The 20,829-nt window shown below is 39.2% G+C and overlaps 1 protein-coding gene across 4 annotated transcripts in view; it reads left to right on the top strand.

The window, feature by feature from the left end:
• The window catches only part of ANK2 (ankyrin 2), a 238,632-nt gene that overhangs the window by 31,760 nt on the left and 186,043 nt on the right, over positions 1 to 20,829 (top strand). For all 4 annotated transcript variants that reach the window (XM_024745661.1, XM_024745659.1, XM_024745658.1 and 1 more), the window contains exon 2: positions 2,946 to 3,047. In XM_024745661.1, coding sequence (XP_024601429.1) covers positions 2,946 to 3,047 — 102 coding nt within the window. The remainder of the gene's footprint in view (positions 1 to 2,945; positions 3,048 to 20,829) is intronic.

Raw genomic sequence — 20,829 nt, 5'->3', positions numbered from 1 at the left:
GAGTTTAGTCATGTTAGACATGTAGAGAGAGACAGTCAACTGGCTTTTAAATGCAGTGTGTACTTTACCATCTCTTTCTTTATTCCCAAGTGAGTATGTTTCTAATCAGTTTGTCTCAAGCCAGCTCTTCATTTTTCTAGGTGCATAGATGGCTGATAAATTTGAGGCTAGGGCCATCTGCCAAGAATTCCCTCTCCAGCTAAGCCACTCTGTTTAGCAAGTGCCATGATTTTCAGAGCGAATATGTAGACCAAGGGCATACTGAGGTTATCACAAGTGAAACAAACTTATAGCTCATAGGTTAGGTATTTGTACTAACATCTGCTTTGATACTTTGCAGCGATGAGGTAGAATAGCAGATAAGACTAGCTTTGAGGCTGATAAACATGGGTTAAATCTTGAATCTTCACTGAAAAATTATGTGACCTTGGAAACTTGCCAAGCCTCTTTCCTCACCTATTAAATGAGCGTAATAATAGTTCCTTTCTCCTAGTATTATTGTAATAATGATAAAATGCATATGACTTCTTAGCTCTGTGCCTGACCCACAGTAAACACACATAAATGTTACCTATAATTATGAAGCCTCATGTATAAGATGGAAGTATTTTCTAGGCATCCTCTTTAATATAGTATAGAGCATGTGGATTTATTTTAAAAATCTATGGGAAATAACCTTGTCATACTTTCTGTGACCTAATATTACTTAATTTTTGTTGTTTTTTAGTAAGTGATGTTTCTTGTGGGATATTGACAGAATTTAATGCAGAGTTTAATGTTTCGCTTTTAAGTACTGCGGTGAGAAACCTGAAGGTGGAAAATCTTCCTGGAATTTAGAATTTGCTGCAAGCCGCAAAATACATTCATAGAATAGGCATTTAAAAATGAGTCATAATTCAGTCCCTGCAGCATTGCAGATATACTTGGGGCACCCTGCCATGGGCACAGCTTTCAGGAAGGATGGAGCGTGAGGCATCGTAGCAGGGCAGGCGGGAGGAGAAACAGTGCGATGTTAGTCATACCAGGACTCCGAGCGTGAATTCCAGATGTGTAGATTTCAGTCATACCTCTCAAATCCTCAGAAATTACCTACATTATTTGTAAATTTATACGCCATTGTGGTTTTGGGTTAAATATGAGGTAATTTCGTCCTAGGGTTTTCAGTCTTCCCCTGTGTAAATCATTTTAATGGTATGCAAATAATTCTGTATTTGAGACTCCCAGAGAAAACCCTTACATTTCTATCTCCGTACGTCATCACCAGTCACAATAAATAGGCCTGACAGAGCGTGCCAAGGGCCCTGGCCAAGTCCATTCTTCGAGAGAGGGCAGGGCAGCCTACTGAGGAGAATGATGGATTAAGAGCTGCCCCACCTGAATCTTAATTCCTAGTAGCTCCCTTTTCATGTTACCATTTTCTCTGTAGTCAGATGTTGTACCACCCAAAGAACTATAAAGTGATGCCAGTGTCTTGGAACCTAATGAAGGCTTATCATCATCCTTGTGTTAAGCTTTGAAAATCAGGCTTTGTCAGCAAGTCAGAGAGGCAGGGCGATTGTGGCTACATCTCTTGAGAAGTCTCCCCGAGACTTTTTGTGGGGGAAATTCAACTGTTCTCCCAGAATCAGATTTTGAGAGGAATGGGTGCAAGATGAGGACTTAAAAAGCAATTTGTACCCAGAGTGATCATCTTTACCAAGAGATTTGAGCCTGGTATTATGTCAACTGGTTTAAATTTAATCTTGTTTTTCCAAAATCACTGGGATCACAAAATTTGCATCGGCCCAGTCCACACTTGCCAACTGGTGCTATCTGCTTTCCTCGAAGCATCCTTGGAGCTTTCTGTTATTCCCTTATAATGAGGACAGACTGTCAGGTGACCCATACACAGTGCTCTCCCTCAGAGGAAATCTGAAAACCAAACAGTAAAGGAAGAGAAAGAAGAAACCCAGTACCTTATTTCATTTGTTTTTTAGCTTGACGTTAGGCTCAGTATAAAGTCACTAGCTTCCTGAAGCTAAAATGTATGGATAACAGTGGATTTGGGGGTAGTGTAAATTCATCTTCAAATGTGGCTGAAGATTTGGAGCAAAGTGGTAATAATTATTTTTATTGTTCTTTTATACTCTTTAATATAGCAGAGTGTATTTCCTATTGACTTTAATGTCCTTAAACAACTCTCTAGAAATACTGTGAAGTTGATGACTTGTACTGTGAATTATTATTCAGTGTTTTAAACTCAGGATTGAAATATTTTGCAACTGAAGGTTTTCTTTGTTTTTTTTTAACATCTTTAATGGAGTAGAATTTCTTTACAATGGTGTATTAGTTTCTGCTTTATAACAAAGTGAATCAGCTATACATATACATATATCCCCATATCCCCTCCCTCTTGTGTCTCCCTCCCACCCTCCCTATCCCACCCCTGTAGGTGGTCACAAAGCACCGAGCTGATCTCCCTGTGCTATGTGGCTGCTTCCCACTAGCTATTTTATATTTGGTAGTGTATATATGTCCATGCCACTCTCTGACTTCATCCCAGCTTCCCCTTCCCCCTCCCCATGTCCTCAAGTCCATTCTCTACATCTGCGTCTTTATTCCTGTCCTGCCCCTAGGTTCATCAGAACCTTTTTAAATTTTTTTTAGATTCCATAAATATGTGTTAGCATACAGTGTTTGTTTTTCTCTTGCTGTCTTACTTCACCACGTATGACAGTCTCTAGGTCCATCCACCTCACTACAAATAACTCAATTTCGTTCCTTTTTATGGCTGAGTAATATTCCATTGTGTATATGTGCCACATCTTCTTTATCCTTTCATCTGTCAATGGACACAGTGCAACTGAAGCTTTTCTGATGCATGGTGCAAACATTCTTGTGTTTCTGTCTTTGATATGTTTTCATTTTATCAATATTTCACTAAAGGTCTTTTCTTTTTCTCACAGTCTGACAGCAATGCAAGCTTCCTCCGTGCTGCCAGAGCAGGCAACTTAGACAAAGTAGTGGAATATCTCAAGGGGGGCATAGACATCAATACCTGCAACCAGGTAAGAGCACTGCCACTGGCTCTGTATTATACATTGAAGACACTCTTATTACCTGCAGATACATTCCAAGAGCCCAGCTTTTTTCGTGTGCTTGTTGAATTTACCCAAATAGCAGCAATTCAGAATTATGAAAGTCCGTTTTTCTTCCTTACCAACTTTTGAAGCCTCATATGGTTGTATCTAGAGCTAATAAGGCTGGCAAATTAGATAGATCAAAAATAATTGAACCTCAGTTTTGCCTATGAAATAATCTGGGCTGCCCTGAGCTGGAATGTTGACCAAGAACGATGTTTTACTTCTCGTTTATCATCAACTAGTTATCCAGACTCTGGCTTCTTTTCTTGTTTGCTGTATGCCTTTTACTTAGGGGTAACTGATTGTTACAATTTGGGATAGAGAAATAAGAGGATAAAATCAAAATTATCCCTCCCTTTCCCCCTAATTAGTTTTTTATTTTTTTCAACTTTATGCCTTTATTTATTTTTTATGCTCTATTACACTGACTAGGACCACCAAAACAATCCCCCCAATTAGTTTTAAAATATAAATTTGAATGAGAAGGGGTTGCAACTGTTGGCTTAAATGAGGTATTTGGATTATTTATTTATCACATCCATTCGCTAAGGACTTTAGACAATATTATACATTTGGATATTATTTGGTCCCAGTGATGTTGAGATTTTTGTGCTATTTTTTACTAAGATTTTAATGCCATGAATTAAAGTGTCTAGTGGACTCCAATATTCAATATAGTGTGCTAAATGTTGCACATCGGTGTGGTATGTGTGTGTGTGTGTGTGTGTGTGTGTATGTGTGTGTGTGTGAGACAGAGCTGACTGGGAAGTGAATAATCCTGACTAATTTTAAGTTAACAGGAAATGAATTTCATTGGCAGATTCTAAATCATCTATAGAATGCCTGTGATACATATTGATATATATCCTGATATATATTGAGCCCAGTTACGTTCCATCTATAGTCGCCTGAAATTAGTATATCTTTCAAGTACAGCTTTTCAAAAACAACCTGATATCTTTTCATACTCAAACTTACTCTCCTCTCAAATTCCTACCTGCTGGTTTCCTCACCAATATGTTAGTTCCAACAGCTCTCCACCCTTGTCTTCTCCCCTACGCCAGTCTAGCACTCCTTTTTCAGTTCATCTTCTACATCCACAAATTTGCACTAACTCACGACATGGTCACTTACCATGGTTGCAGTAACAGCCTCCTTAATTAGGTCCTGTCTTCACCTTGTCCACTCTGGTCAGTCTCCACACTATGTCCTGAGTCATCTTTCTAAAATAAAAATATGATTATGGCACTCCTTTCACTACCAAACTTTCTATGGCTTCCAGTGCTTAGGTCAGTAAGATAGTTGTATAAAAATTACCTGAAGCCTTTTGCAAAGGGTGCAGGGTTTTCCTTGCTCCTCTTAAGAGTAACTGGCTTAAGCAGTACTGTCATCGATGGCAGTATTTCTTATCCTTTAGAGGAGTAACTCCCGTGGCATCAAAAATATTGAGTGCTGGCTTCCCTGGTGGCGCAGTGGTTGAGAATCTGCCTGCTAATGCAGGGGACACGGGTTCGAGCCCTGGTCTGGGAGGATCCCACATGCCACGGAGCAGCTAGGCCTGTGAGCCACAACTACTGACCCTGCGCGTCTGGAGCCTGTGCTCCGCAGCAAGAGAGGCCGCGACAGTGAGAGGCCCGCGTACCGCGATGAAGAGTGGCCCCCGCTTGCCACAACCAGAGAAAGCCCTCGTGCAGAAACGAAGACCCAACACAGCCAAAAATAAAAATAAATAAATTAAAAGAAGGTTCAACATTTTAAAAAAAATATATTGAGTGTTTGCTGTAGGGAATACCAGTCTGCTGTCACCCTGAGCATCCCTATATATTCTTTTGTGTGTGTCGAGAATGAAAGACCCTGTATGCTCTTTATCTGGAGCATTTCTCAGGGTAGTGATTGCAGTGAGCAACCTTGAGGGATTAGGTAACTTTTTCCTCTAGATAAGAAGTAGGCTTGTTCTTTCTTATTTTAAAAGCTGTGAATTCCCCAAGGTTAATGTTCTTCTTTAACATAACCCACGACACGCACAGGCATCCATCACTGGTCCTGTGTGTCACTCGCATGGGATTGGGAGGGGGGCATAGGGAACTGGTGTAAGCAACATATTGACACTCAGCCGCTCCTTTTGCCATGAACTATAAAGTCCATTGTCTCTGATCCAGGAGACTCATGTCTTCTACCAGTATCAGGAAATAGTAGCAGTTAAGCTTTTTAGCTTGTAGGTGAGATAAAATCCCAGACCTTACATAGTTCTTGACCCTGACCTATGGAATAAGAGTAAATTCCTTTATCCCAATATATAAAATCTTCATATTTTACATCTCTATTTCTTATCCATCTTATACTTCATTATGAATCTCTTTTTGATATGTTTTTAGTGTTCTTTTGAACAAATAATTTGAAGTTTAGATACATTAGTTACTTTAAAAGATTAAGACAACATCCAAATTCCTATATAGATTATAGTTAAATGAAATTCTTCCAAAGCTACCTGTGAGATTGAATATGAAATATTTAAAATTTTTAACATGTTAATTTTATTTATTTAGTTACTTAGTTATTTGGCCACATGGCACGCGGGATCTTAGTTCCCTGACCAGTGATCAAACCTGTGGCCCTGCAGTGGAAGTGCGGAGTCTTAACCACTGGGCCACCAGGGAAGTCCCTTCACATGTTATTTTAGACTTTTTTCAAGTATATTAAATACATTCCCCCAATTTTAATATCAACTCATTAACATTCTAAATTTGCAGTATGCTGGAAAATAGGCAATGAAACTGTTAGAACTATTAATTCATTTGGTAAAATCATCGTAAGTGATACCAAAAGACGAACCCAAGGAAAATAAAGTTAACCTCCGTCAAACCAAGTCCACTTCACCCTAAAGTATAAGAAATATCTTAATCTTATAAAAGACCTTGGAGTTTATTTTTAAAGAAAAATAAACTCTCAGCAGTAAATACTCAATTCTTATTCGCTTTATTGACCAACCTCACTTTTTGAGTTACTTTGAGAAGTTTTTAGCTGCCTAACGTATTTTTCGTGTAGTGGCCGACTGTCCACTAGCATGTTACTATAAAGGGGAAGAACATGTATTTTTGTGAGAAGGCAACAAAATGTCGTGAAACCACACAGAACTTAGAGCCCAGCAGTTCAAGTTCCATCTCCACTTTTGTTAAGTCATTTCAATTCAGAAAGTGACATTTTTCTAACCGCTAAAACAAGAAAGTAATAATACATTCAGTCTTACACCACCGAGTTGAAGTGTAAATTAAATATGAAATATGAAAGGACTTTCTAAGGTGTACCTATTCTAATTGCAGTTACTGTGTATGTCTACCAAGAATCAGAAAAATTAAAATTGACCTCCACACAAAGTATGAGATTGACTCTCCTCAGTCACCTGAGTTTACTAGGTAGAAAGTAAATGTTGTTGTCTGGTGTTGGTTCTTTATTATTACCATTCAAGAATGTACATTAAATAGAGATTAGGGAAATGAAGTGACTAATGTTAACTAGTTAGTTGCTATGTATCAGGCTTTGTGCTGGGGGCTTTATGTGTGATGTTTCATCAATCAGCAGAGACAAATGTTATAAGGTAGGCATTCGCCAGAGTTTATAAATGCAGAAACTGAGTCCACAAGTGGTTAAGTGATGTCCCCAGGGTCACACAGATCTGTCTCGCACATACAAATCTTTTCTACTACAGGACGTCTTCCTGAGATGTTTGAATCTTATTTTTAATATAAAAAGGACTTTATTCATCCTCAGATCAACATAATATGTAGTTAAAGGAACTTTTAAGTCAAAGAGCACCACCACCAGGATTACTACTAAAACTCAAATAAAATATAGAGCAGAATATAATTTCCAAACACCTAGGAGGGCAAAAGAGGCAACTCTTCAGCCAAAGTACTGCTATTTCTAAATATGTGAAAGCTCAAAGCTAATATGGCATATGAAAGAAGGAAAGAAAAAGTATTCTCTATTTTGCTTGTAAGCCTGAGTTTCTGGGGAGCATTATGTCATGTAACATAGAAAGCAGGATTTTCTGTACCCTGTTGTATTTCTCAATGAAAGGCAATCTGGGCTGTACCAACTTTCCAAAAATACCACATGTATTGGCGTGCTAAGATTCCTTAAACTGAAATTTGGATGAAAATCTTTTTCTTTATAAAATTGGTCTCGTAACTACCATGAGAATTTTGAAATTTAGTTGAAAAATACCATTTGGCTTCTAATTGTTTAAACGACGTGGGAAAAATTCATAAATTTGACACAAGACAATATTCTTTAAAAAAAAACTTTGTTTTCATATTTTTCCCAAATAGTTACAAATTTGTTAACTTTCATTTTCCGTAAAAGATTAAGCTGGTAATGTATTTATTTATCTTTTAATCTCTTGTACATTCAGAAAGGAGAATAAATCGTAGTGTTTGCTCCCTATTTTTGAAACTCATATATACTTATTTTTTACATTTATTTAGTAATTGTTCATAAGATTACAATATTATAAACAAGGTTAACAGAGCAAGTATTCAATAAATATTAGCAAATATTTTTATATTGATTCTCAACCTAAGTTTTAGCAAAAGTGGTACTGGTTCTTATAGGCAGGACAGAACATAAAAGGTATTATTGTAGCCTGTGTCACCAATTAGGAAATATCACGTTTAGTAGCAATTTGGTAACAGTTACTGTTATCTGGGTTTCTTTAAATTAAAATCTTTTTTGGAACTAAAATCTTTTTTACAAATGCCATTTGGATCCATCTGGTCTGGACCTGTCTTTAAAAATGCCAGAAATGACATTTAAAAATGCCAGAAACAACAAAAATGAATAACTGAGAATTGAATTCATAGAATTAATGGAATATGGAATGAACTATATATAGTTTTCTAACAAGTTAAATGAGGTAAAAATATTTGTACAAATAATCTTGTTATATATCTATGAGCTTATTTTGACCCCTCATTTAGAAGAAGCCAAAGGTGTTGCATCTGTCTAGTTCTGGCTATGTGTGCTCTTGTTTCTGGATTCTGCATTATTCTCTGATTTTTTTCAATACATTAATACCAGTTCTTGCTCTATACTGAGTAGCACTAAGTTGGATTTGAATAATGTATGCTAAATATTTTGAGAACTTAGAATTTTTAGTTTCAATGTTGATAAGTTATCCAATGTAAAGTAATTCCGGTAGAGACTTCCTCAACTACTTGTCCATAGCTCTGAAAAGTTTCACTTCTGTGTGTAACTACACAGGATTATGAAGATCTTCTTTCATTTAAAAATTGCCAAGGGTAGCTTCACTCAAATTTTTTTGTGATTTGTCTTTTTTTATTTTATTTAAAAAATTTTTTATTTATTCATTTATTTTTGGCTGCTTTGGGTCTTCGTTACTGCCCGCGAGCTTTCTCTAGTTGTGGTGAGCGGGAGCTACTCTTCACTGCAGTGCGTGGACTTCTCATTGCAGTGGCTTCTCTTGTTGTGGAGCTTGGGCTCTAGGCATGCGGCCTTCGGTAGTTGTGGCTCACAACCTCTAGAGCTCAGGCTCAGTAGTTGTGGTGCATGGGCTTAGTTGCTCCATGGCATGTGAGATCTTCCCAGACCAGGGATTGAACCCACGTCCCCTGCATTGGCAGGCAGATTCTTAAGTGCTGCGCCACCAGGGAAATCCAGGCTCCTCTTCTTAAGTACTCTGCTAATGTGATTTAGATTGAACAGAACAATTTATATTCTAAGAATTCTCTTGAATGCTCTTTTTCTATGACTAAAAGATGTGGATTTTAAAACATAACTCCCAGGCAGCCACTCAAACCTCCTTAAGTCATCTCAAATTTTATCATCATAGCAGTCTTTCGGCCAGTCTGAACTCAGGCTTACCATTTGTTTATCTGTTTATTCAAGCATGTATTGTGTGTTTACTATGTGGCAGGCACTGTCCTAGGTGCCATGAAGAGAGAGGCAAAACCCTGCCCTCATATAGCTTATAATCTACAACCTTAGAGGAGAGAGACAGTCACCAAGGAAAAAAGTAAAATATCTGGAAAGAGAGATGGAAGCAAATGACAGGGAGAAAAACATAGTAGCGGGGGAGGAGAGGGAGGGGAAGGGGAGCAGCATGTTACTTGAGGTAGGATGGTCAGAGGAAGACCTGAAGGAATTGAACAAGGAAGCCCTGCACTGTTTGGAGAGAGTATATCTTAGAAGAAGGCTTGATGGGGAGAAAGCCCCAAGGAGGGAGCATGCCTGGCGTGTTTGAAGCCAGTGTAGCTGGAGTAAAACGAGGGAGGGGAAGAGAAGTAGGAGGTCGGGGAGAGCCCAAGGCAGCACCAGAGAGCATGTAGGCTATTTTAAGAACTTTGGCTTTAATTCCGAGAGAAGAGAAGTGATTAGCAGAGAAGGGACATAAGCTGACTTAAGTTTGAATAGTCACCCTTAGACTGAAAGGGAGCAAGGGCAGAAGGAGGGAACACTTTTGAAATACTTTACCAAGACAAAGGAGTATCACACTTTTTGTCATATTTTCAGTGAGAGATGAGGTGTTCTATTCTAGGTAAGCAGGCAGGAGAGATGGTGAGAAGTGGTTGGATTCTGGATATATTTTGAAGATAGAGCTGATAGGTTTTGTTGATGGATTTCATGTAGTCTAAGAGCAAAAGAGAGGAGTCAGGGATGAAGGCTGGGGTCACAAAGGGAATAATGAGGGTGGAAGATTCATTACCCGAGAGGAGAGAGAAGGTGTGAACTAATCGTCTAGGAGAGTGGGAGAGCGTGATTAAGTGTAACAGTGAATGATTGCTGAGTGGAAATGGGAGGAGTCAGAGATGAAGCCTGGGGTCGCAAGACGAATGCAGGCTAACGTTTCATTAACTGGGATGGGAAAGACTGTGGTTTGAGCGGGTTTGAGGGAATAATCAGAAGGTCACTTGAGAACATGTTAAATTTGATTTGTCTAGTTGATATCCAAGATATTGAGCATGTAGTTGGATAGATGCGTCTGGCGTTCAGAGGAGAGAGTTTGGCCAGAGATCTATTATTTGGAACATTCAGTGTTATAGATGTTATGTAAAACCAGGAAACTGGACAAGGTTGCCAAAACAGTGAGTGAAAAATTTATGAAAAATTGAAGAGGTCCAAGGACTGAGCCTTGGGACCCTCCATCTCTTAGAGGTCAGGAAGATGAGGAGGAACCAGCAAGGGGAATGGGGAAGAGTTGCCCAGAGAAGTGGCAAGAAACCCTGGAGTGCAGTGTCCCGGAAGCCAAGTGAAGGAGTTATTTTCAGGTGGAGGAAATGATCAACCCTATAAAATGCTGTTGATCAAATAAGCTGAGGAACAGAACAAATGCTGTAGTGAAGTGGTGGTAGCTAATGACTTGTTAAAGGCATTTTCAGTTGCCTGGTGGGGTGAAAGCCTGGAGTTGATTCAGTCGGTAATGAGCAGACCAGATACTACTGGAAGGTCTCTTTCTGTAACGGGAAGGAGAGAACAGGGGACGTAGCTGGAAGAGGAGGTAGGATCAAGAGAGGCTTTTAAAAAAAAATATGAGATAAATTATAGCATTTTTGTTTCATTAATGGAAAAAAGAAGCAGAAGAGGGAAAAATCAATGATGCATGAGAGAGAGGGTAGACTTGCTGGATGGTGTCCTAGGGTAGGTGAGAGGGGATGGGACCTGGTACACAACTGGGGGAGTTGGCCTTTGCTAAGAACATGGATAGTTCAGGAAAAAGAAGGGTTTAGGGATAAGAGACCAAGAAGTAGTGTAGGTGTGGTGCTGGGAGCTGGATGTGGAATGGAAATTCTCTTTTAATTGCTTCTAGTTTTTAGTGAAATATGAATGTCATCAGCAGAGAGCTAAGATGGGAGACGAGGTGTTGGAGATTGAGGAGACAGAAGATATGAAATAATCATCTAGGAGAGTGGGAGAGAGAGTGATTAAGGGTAACAGAGTATGATTGCCAGGCAGTGTTAAGGGCCCACTTAAGGATTATGACGAGCGAGTACGTATTTCTATCTCTGCAGCCACATTCAGACATGGGATCAGTTGCAGAGATTGTGGTTGAGCTAAGCATGTGTAGTACAGCCAGAGAAGGGCAAGCCAACTGCGGATGCATACAAGGGAATGACTAAAATGATTATATAGATTATGCATGGAATTTAGGCTGAATGAGGAAAGAAATGGACACAGTGAAAAGGTGAACAGACTCTAGGTGTCAGGGGCTGAAGGATTGTTTGATTGGGGTCAGTAGATTGGCAGGAGGGTAAATGGAAGTTAACGGCTCGGGTGCTTGAAGTTGAAATCCTGGAGGAAGATTATATCATTGGAAATGACCGTGGAAAGAGTAGATGAGGTAGAGAGAAGAAAAATTATTGGTAGAAAAGTCAGGAACCTGAATGTGTAGAGTTCTGGGAAAACCACCTTCGTATATGTTGGAAAAGGTGGCAATGAACTAGAAGCTAAAATCTTCAAGAGATGAGGATGGGATCTAAAACATACAGGCTGGTGGCTTCTGGAGGTTTATGTAAAAGGATGAGGAAAAAATAGTTTTGAAGAGCAAGGAGCATTAGCTTAGCTCCACTGAGTCCAGTGGTTAATTGGGGTGTAGGGGATAAATATTATCACTTGAGTAGACTTCAGGGAAGCGGTAGCTTCGGGTTTCATTTAGAACAGAAAGGTTAAAAGGAATGCTCAGAGAAAAGATTTAAGACACAGATGCTGCTAATAAGCACATTCATGTCTTCTAGAGGCCATTGTGTAAGAGTTTCAGGACATGGGAAGTGATCAGAGACATAGTTAGAAAAGGGGATAGCAAGGCGTACAGGGGTTGCATTTGGAGGGATGAGGATTCACGTGGTGACTGGCACAAAGAGGGATACAGGGTGTAATAAGTTTAGTCCACATGGTCCCAACCAGATGGTGATGGTGAGATTGTGAGAGTTGTCTGGAGAAAGCGAAGAGGCAGCAGGGAGTCTAGCCAGGAGCCCATAGAGTTATGGAGTCTCACTTTGATTTCTGCTATGGAGGGTCAACAGAGGGAAGATCTTGATCCAAACACGTATTCAATACAGCTCTTCAGATATGCGCTACAACCAAACACAGGTGGTGTGTGAGGTAAGAGGTAGATGCCATTTTTGCTTAGTCATTTTTCTGCTTGGTTATTTTCTTTGTGCCATTAAAAATCAACCAGCCCCTTTGCAGTAACCGAGATTTTGTCCACTCATAGTCTAACAGTCTCTTTGTTTGCTGATCACTTATTCTAAACAGTCTTTTTCCTTTCTTCTATAGAAGTTTCCCAAGCCTCTCCCATCCCTCCCTACCCTCATAGATTTCTCCTTATCCTTTCATGTGTATGTGTATGTGTTTTGATGATTATAAAGGTGTAACCCCAAATCCTAGGATCTCTAGTCTTTTCAAGGCCTTCTCTCTTCTGGAATAAGGAGGAAGGAAAAAAAGGAAACCTTGTTTTCAGATGATACCTTCTTTAGATTCAGAAAAAGAGAAGAGAATTCAGCAGCTCCGTATGAAAAAGTGCTTGTCTGTTGAGATGGACGTGATCAGGGGCCACCTGTCTCTTGATGAGCCTATATATGTACATGCGTATAACTTGATGTAGGCAACTGATTTTAGTCCTTTACTCAGTTTCTTTTCAGCCTCTTCCCGCAGAAATGAAAGGTCTTCAGGGTAAGATGAAAGAGTCTAAGATGCAGATGAACAAAAGCTTATAAGGGCACACCTTGGAAGAGGTCATCCCTGGCTCTCCCCACACCCTCGTTCCCCTAGCTACCACCACCCAAAAAAAAAAAAAAAAAAAGCTACAATCAATAAAAAGAAGAAAACTTCTTTGTGCAGGGTAGAGGGGGCAGAGAGGACAATCTGAAACTAAACCCTGCACCTGAGTGGGTATGCAGACTCACTGCGGGGGTGAGAGAAGCATGCCACTGCCCTTGGGAAAGAAGTTTATCGGAGAACCTGTGATGTGATATTTCCCTTAAGGAATGAGGGAAGACAACAATAGTGCCCATGGGAGGCAGAGGAGGGAAGTAGCATGAGAAAGAAGCAATTTACCAGGGAGGTGAGAATATATATTCTCATCCAAAGCAACCACCAGAAGTTATATCAAGAGATCTGTTATTCAAGTTCCCTTGAAATTATTAATTTAGACCTCAAACTGGAGACGGTCTCTACAGCCCTTTTTTTTTTTTTTTGTGGTACGCGGGCCTCTCGTTGTTGTGGCCTCTCCCGTTGCGGAGCACAGGCTCCGGACGTGCAGGCCCAGTGACCATGGCTCACGGGCCCAGCCGCTCCGTGGCATGTGGGATCCCTCCGGACCGGGGCGCGAACCTGTGTCCCCTGCATCGGCAGACGAACTCTCAATCACTGCGCCACCAGTGCGGGCCTCTCGTTGTTGTGGCCTCTCCCGTTGTGGAGCACAGGCTCCGGACGTGCAGGCCCAGTGACCATGGCTCACGGGCCCAGCCGCTCCGTGGCATGTGGGATCCCTCCGGACCGGGGCGCGAACCCGTGTCCCCTGCATCGGCAGACGAACTCTCAATCACTGTGCCACCAGGGAATCCTACAGCCCTTTTTAATGACTCCTTTTAGTGAGATTTCTGTGTCTCTAAAGAAGACATTAGATTCTTATTAACCATTTGCGTTCACAGCTAACAATTTAGCAATACACAGAAAGGAAGGCAAGATCCACAAACTGGGAACTTGGAACATCAACAACACAGGAAAATTAAGGGGTTTAAAAAGAAAGGCCCATGCAGTATACCTATCTAAATACGGCTACTAGCTTATATGAACCAGGTCACAATGAATGATTTATAAACTAGTATTTAAGCTTCAGTGTTTAGTGAAAAGGGCACTTTGCTGGAAGGAATAAGACCCAGGATTGGTACACAATAGGTTTCCAATTAATATTTGATAAATGAATAATTGAATAAACACAGACATTGAGCCAATCACTTAAATTATTCTGAGTCAAATAATCCATTCGTGAAATGGGAAGTAATAATACCTATGATATCAAATAATAATTTCTTTATTGCATGCCTACGACATGCTCATCACTGTGTTACATACTTTATGTATGTAATCTTCACAACATACTTCTCTACCTTAAAGGGAGACTACTTTGGGCTCAAATGATACGTGAGAAAACCCACTGTGTTGCACACACTCATTCAGGAGACCAAATTATGGCTGTGACAGTTGCAGTTGGAGAGAAGTTAATTAACAAAAAGTTGGGCTGGCCACAGTGGATGATTTCACTCAAGCTAGAGTAGCTGGATGGACAAATTCTGGATAAGTTCTAACAAGTTTATTCCTTCCAACTTAATCAAAATTGTCATTATCCCTTTCAGACAACTTGTTATTCTGTGGGAAATAGTAAAGCTTCTAATACTTAGGAAGGTTCTAGTGTTCCTTCCTCAACCATCTATTCTGCTTTCCAAATGGAAATACCCAAGTTTCATCACGTTATGTTTACAGACCATCTCTTGAGGTAGTATTTCTCCTACTTAGAGAAGGAGATTTGGGGGGGAGCCCTGAGAATACATCTGTATGCTTCAGTTTCAGAAATCCTGCATTAAGATTCATGTTCCTTTAAATAATCCCTTGGAATCAATCAAGAACACAAGAACAAGAAATTACTAGATGATATTTAATTAAATGTGATTTACCCAGATGATCTAGCATATATGTCTATTAATTTTTTTAAGATTGGCACTTAAATGAAAATATCAGATTAAAAAAATTCTCAGAGAATTCTGAGATCCTCAAGAGCACATCCAAGCATCCCAGGCTGAGAAAAGCCACTTTATCTTTTTTTTTTTTTTTTTTTTTTGCGGTACGCGGGCCTCTCACTGCTGTGGCCTCTCCCGTTGCGATGCACAGGCCCCGGACGCACAGGCTCAGCAGCCGTGGCTCACGGGCCCAGCCGCTCCGCGGCATGTGGGATCTTCCCGGACCAGGGCACGAACCCATGTCCCCTGCATCGGCAGGCGGACTCTCAACCACTGCGCCACCAGAGAAGCCCGAAAAGCCACTTTAGATTAAATCGTTGTCTCACGGTCTAATTTGCTCTTATACACATTAATATTAACCAGCTTTAGCCTCAGAGAGTGCACTTTTCCTGATTGTGTTTCCAAAGGCTAGAGGTGGACGTAGTTGTACCTGACTTGTCTGTGCACTGACCACATTTCCTGATAGAATGCACAGTGACTGGATGAATTAAACAAAATCCTGTTTACCTCTGCATGGTACATACTATTCATTAGCTCATTCATTGTAAGAATATTACTGCAGTATCCTTCGCCTTCTGCTAGGTACTATATTAGGCGTAGAGGTTACAAAGGTGAATAGATTTGACTTTTGTTCATAAGAAGCCTTGTTGGGAAGATAAACAGGACACAAAATTCAATCAATTGTGAAAAGAACCAAATTTTGTGATTGTTCAGAGGTTAAAGTGACTAAGCTGGCTTGTGTATTGCAGACAAACCTGAAATTGATAATGAATGCAATTTGCAGGAATCATTTTATTGGGTTGGCCCAAAAGTTTTTTCCATAACATCGTCTGGAAAAACCTGAATGAACTTTTTGGCCAGCCCAATATTATGATGGAAAGCAGAGTGATGGTGTGGTACTTGGAAGACTCCCATAAGCTAAGTTTTCTTGTTTGATGGCTCCCTCCTCACTCTTCCCATATTCTTTTAGAGCCCAGCAAGCCAAATTTGGCTTATTTTTAATTAAAATTGTAAAAAAGGGGTATTATTATTAATTATCTAATAACATTACTAGATTTTTTTATGGGTAGCTGGAAATGTAAACTTGGTTCCTCGCACAATGCTTGGCATATAATACATGTACAAAAAAGTTTAGGTGAATAATTGATATTCAGTTATTATTAATTATTGAATTTAAGCTTTCTCTAGTTTACATTAATTTGAAACTCTGTGCCATGTTTTTATCTGAGTTTAATATGGTGGACAACATTCTTGTGTCTCACTAGAAGTAGGCGGACACAGCACATACTAGAATGAGCGGTGCGGAACCTTTTTAGGTTGCACGCTCCTGTCTTGCTTCCTTCCCTTTGAGGTCCTGCCGCTCTTTCACTCTCTCACTTCAATCTCACCCTTGGCCCTTGGAGGCACATCCACTTCAGGCTGCCCCACTAGAGGAGTTTTCTCGTTTCATTTAAAAAAAAGTTACTGGTTAATTCTGATATACATTCCTTCCCCTGCTTGCCAATCTTGATAAATTCTATGTCAGAAGAAGATCCATGTTTTTAATGCCCTCTTTTAAGATGAATTGATTGAAATATTAAATGAGTCAGTGATAAATATACAAAGATGAGACTTCGTCTAGTAGATAATTTCTATTTTTTTTTTTTTTTTTTTTTTTTTTTTTTTTTTTGCGGTACGCGGCCTCTCACTGTTGTGGCCTCTCCCGCTGCGGAGCATAGGCTCCGGACGCGCAGGCCCAGCGGCCATGGCTCACAGGCCCAGCTGCTCCGCGGCACGCGGGATCCTCCCGGACCGGAACACGAAGCCACGTCGCCTGCATTGGCAGGCGGACTCTCAACCACTGCGCCACCAGGGAAGCCCGATATTTTCTTTAAATCTTCTGGAAATTATACTCTCATTACTTGTCATTTAAGAACCAAAGAATTTTACTACTGTAAGTAACTTATGGGATCAACCAAACATAACCCCTTTCCTCCATTTTTAAGTTAAATTAAAACTAACTAAGCTTGGCATGGACATGATACTGTAACTGTCTAGAAATCATTATAGAATTCCTTTCTAATTTTGACACTCTTAGAGATTGTAAGTCTAGAAGCCTAAAGGAAATAATTTTTCTCCTTAACTACTGACTTATTATCAGAGGCTAAGATATTTTTATTCTAAAAAATATCAACTAAGAGTTAATGAGAAATTGAGGTCTAAAGAAAGCGAAATAGAATTATAATGCAGAGCCCATAGGTTTTTTTTTTTTTGTTTTAATGGTAGGGGTTAAGAATATAGTTTCTGAGCTAGAATCACCAGGTAGTTCATAACTCATAATGTTCAGTTCAGGGTTAAATGAGTTAATGCAATTAAAAGCTTAGATCTAAGTCTGACACATGAGAATAAACTGTAATAAGTTATAGGTTTTATTTAAATAATTTGCTTCTGACTTTTAATGTCTAAATCTCTTTAAACCATGACTATTATAATAAGTAGCTCAAATAATTTTCTGTCTTTGAGCTTCATGTTAAGTCAGATGTCTTGCTTTAACACATGTTAAGTCAAATACTAAAAAGTAATTTATATATCATTTCTCATAAAATTAACCAGAGAAATGAGACCACATGAAAATGACATTTAACTTAGGAGAGTTAAAACTCAGTAGTAAAATAACAGCTCTTTGAATTTTTGACAGGATGACTACTAAGAGACCAGGTTCCCATCTGCTTTTTAGGTTTCATTAGAATTCAAAATACATTTAAAAATAATCATTTCTGTCTAACTTAATAATTTTCCCAGCCCAGGTAAGCATTATATGTTAGACCCAAAATACTCAATTCAAGAGTGATTTGTACATGCTCCTCTGTGGGCTTTAACCATGGAGGAAGAGGCCACAAGCCAAGGAATGCAGGTGGCCTCTAGAAGCTGGAGAAGGCAAAAAGAACTGTTCTACCCTAGAACCTCTAGAAGGAATGCAGTCCTGCTGACACCATGATTTTAGCCCAGTGAAACTCAACGTGGACTTCTGACTTCAGAGTGCCATCTGCTTGTGGCCCCTTCCATGAAAGAAAAAACACTCAATTCAGCTCATCATGTTTATCCAGATCTCTGTGATAGAAAACAGAAAGAGTTAGGAATATGTGTGAATTTATTACTTTCTGCATCTAACCAGGAAATCATAATATCTTACATTTGTAAGAGTCCAAATAACATAAACATACATTATTTTATTTATATATATTTTTACATCTTTATTGGAGTATAATTGCTTTACAATGACATACATTACTTTATATTCTTGGTTTTTTGCATTTTTGCCATTTTATTTTATTCATTATATGTCCATGCCACTCTCTCACTTCATCCCAGCTTACCCTTCTCCCTTCCTGTGTCCGCAGGTCCATTCTCTATGTCTGAGTATTTATTCCTGTCCTGCCCCTAAGTTCATCAGAACCATTGGTTTTTTTTTTTATATATATATTCCATATATAAGTGTTAGCATATGGTGTTTGTTTTTCTGTTTCTGACGTACTTCACTCTGTATGATAGTCTCTAGGTCCATCCACCTCACTACAAATAACTCAATTTCATTCCATTTTATGGCTGAGTAATATTCCACTGCATATATGTGCCACATCTTCTTTATCCATTCATCTGTCGATGGACACTTAGGTTGCTTCCATGTCCTGGCTATTGTAAATAGAGCTGCAATGAACATTGTGGTACATGACTCTTTGAATTATGGTTTTCTCAGGGTATATGCCCAGTAGTGGGATTGCTGGGTCGTATGGTAGTTCTGTTTTTAGTTTTCTCAGGAGCCTCCATACTGTTCTCCATAGTGGTTGCACCAATTTACATTCCCACCAACGGTGCAGCAGGGTTCCCTTTACTCCACACTCTCTCCAGCATTTATTGGTTGTAGATTTTTTGATGATGGCCATTCTGACCAGTGTGAGGTGATACCTCATTGTAGTTTTGCTTTTCATTTCTCTAATGATTAGTGATGTTGAGCATCATCTCATGTGTTTGTTGGCAATCTGTATATCTTCTTTGGAAAAATGTCTATTTAGGTCTTCTGCCCATTTTTGGATTGGGTTGTTTGTTTTTTTGATATTGAGCTGCATGGGCTGCTGTATATTTTGGAGATTAATCCTTTGTCAGTTGCTTCGTTTGCAAATATTTTCTCCCATTCTGAGGGTTGTCTTTTCATCTTGTTTATGGCTTCCTTTGCTGTGCCAAAAAGCTTTTAAGTTTCATTAGGTCCCTTTTATTTATTTTTGTTTTTATTTCCATTTCTCTAGGAGGTAGGTCAAAAAGGATCTCACTGTGATTTATGTCGTAGTGTTCTGCCTATGTTTTCCTCTAAGACTTTTATAGTGTCTGGCCTTACATTTAGGTCTTTAATCCATTTTGAGTTTATTTTTGCATATGGTGTTAGGGAGTGTTCTAATTTCATTCTTTTAAATGTAGCTGTCCAGTTTTCCCAGCACCACTTATTGAAGAGGCTGTCTTTTCTCCATTGTATATTCTTGCCTCCTTTATCAAATATAAGGTGACCATATGTGCGTGGGTTTATCTCTGGGATTTCTATCCTGTTCCACTGATCTATATTTCTGTTTTTGTGCCAGTACCACACTGTCTTGATTACTGTAGCTTTATAGTGTAGTCTGAAGTCTGGAAGCCTGATTCCTCCAGCTTTGTTTTTCTTTTTTTTTTTTTTTTTTCTTTCTCAAGATTGCTTTGGCTATTCGGGGTCTTTTGTGTTTCCATACGTATTGTGAAATGTTTTGTCCTAGTTCCGTGAAAAATGGCATTGGTAGTTTGATAGGGATGGCACCGAATCTGTAGATTGCTTTGGGTAGTACAGTCATTTTCACAAAGTTGATTCTTCCAATCCAAGAAAATGGTATATCTCTCCATCCGTTTGCATCATCTTTAATTTCTTTCATCAGTGTCTTATAGTTTTCTGCATACAGGTCTTTTGTGCACTTAGGTAGGTTTATTCCTAGGTATTTTATTCTTTTTGTTGCAATGGTAAATGGGAGTGTTTCCTTAATTTCTCTTTCAGATTTTTCATCATTAGTGTATAGGAATGCAAGAGATTTCTGTGAATTAATTTTGTATCCTGCTGCTTTGCCAAATTCATTGATTAGCTCTAGTAGTTTTCTGGTAGCATTTTTAGGATTCTATATAGTATCGTGTCATCTGCAAATAGAGACAATTTTATTTCTTCTTTTCCGATTTGGATTCCCTTTATTTCTTTTTCTTCTTCTCTGATTGCTGTGGCTAAAACTTCCAAAACTATATTGAATAATGGCCCAGCCACTCCACGACATGTGGGATCTTCCCAGACCAGGGCATGAACCCGTGTCCCCTGCATTGGCAGGCGGACTCTCAAGCACTGCGCCACCAGTGAAGCCCTATTGTTTTTTTTTGTTGTTGCATCTTTTGATATCAGGGTGATGGTGGCCTCATAGAATGAGTTTGGTAGTGTTCCTCCCTCTGCTATATTTTTGCAGTGTCAGTTGTTACTTCTCCTTTTTCATTTCTAAATCTACTGATTTGAGTCTTCATTTTTTTCTTGATGAGTCTGCCTAATGGTTTTTCAATTTTGTTTATCTTCTCAAAGAACCAACTTTTAGTTTTATTGATCTTTGCTACCATTTCCTTCATTTCTTTTTCATTTATTTCTGATCTGATCTTTATGATTTCTTTCCTTCTGCTAACTTTGGGGTTTTTTGTTCTTCTTTCTCTATTTGCTTCAGGTGTAAGCTTAAGTTGTTTATTTAAGATGTTTCTTGTTTCTTGAGGTAGGATTGTATTGCTATAAACGTCCCTCTTAGAACTGCTTTTGCTGTGTCCCATAGGTTTTGGGTCGTCGTGTTTTCATTGTCATTTGCTTCTGGGTATTTTTTGATTTCCTTTTTGATTTCTTCAGTGATATCATTGTTATTTAATAGTGTATTGTTTAGCCT

Source organism: Neophocaena asiaeorientalis, unplaced genomic scaffold (genome assembly GCF_003031525.2).
Source record: "Neophocaena asiaeorientalis asiaeorientalis breed wild unplaced genomic scaffold, Neophocaena_asiaeorientalis_V1.1 scaffold975, whole genome shotgun sequence".
NCBI lineage: Eukaryota > Metazoa > Chordata > Mammalia > Artiodactyla > Phocoenidae > Neophocaena > Neophocaena asiaeorientalis.
Note: the sequence above shows the minus strand (reverse complement) of the source record. Positions and strands in the feature narration are given on the sequence as shown.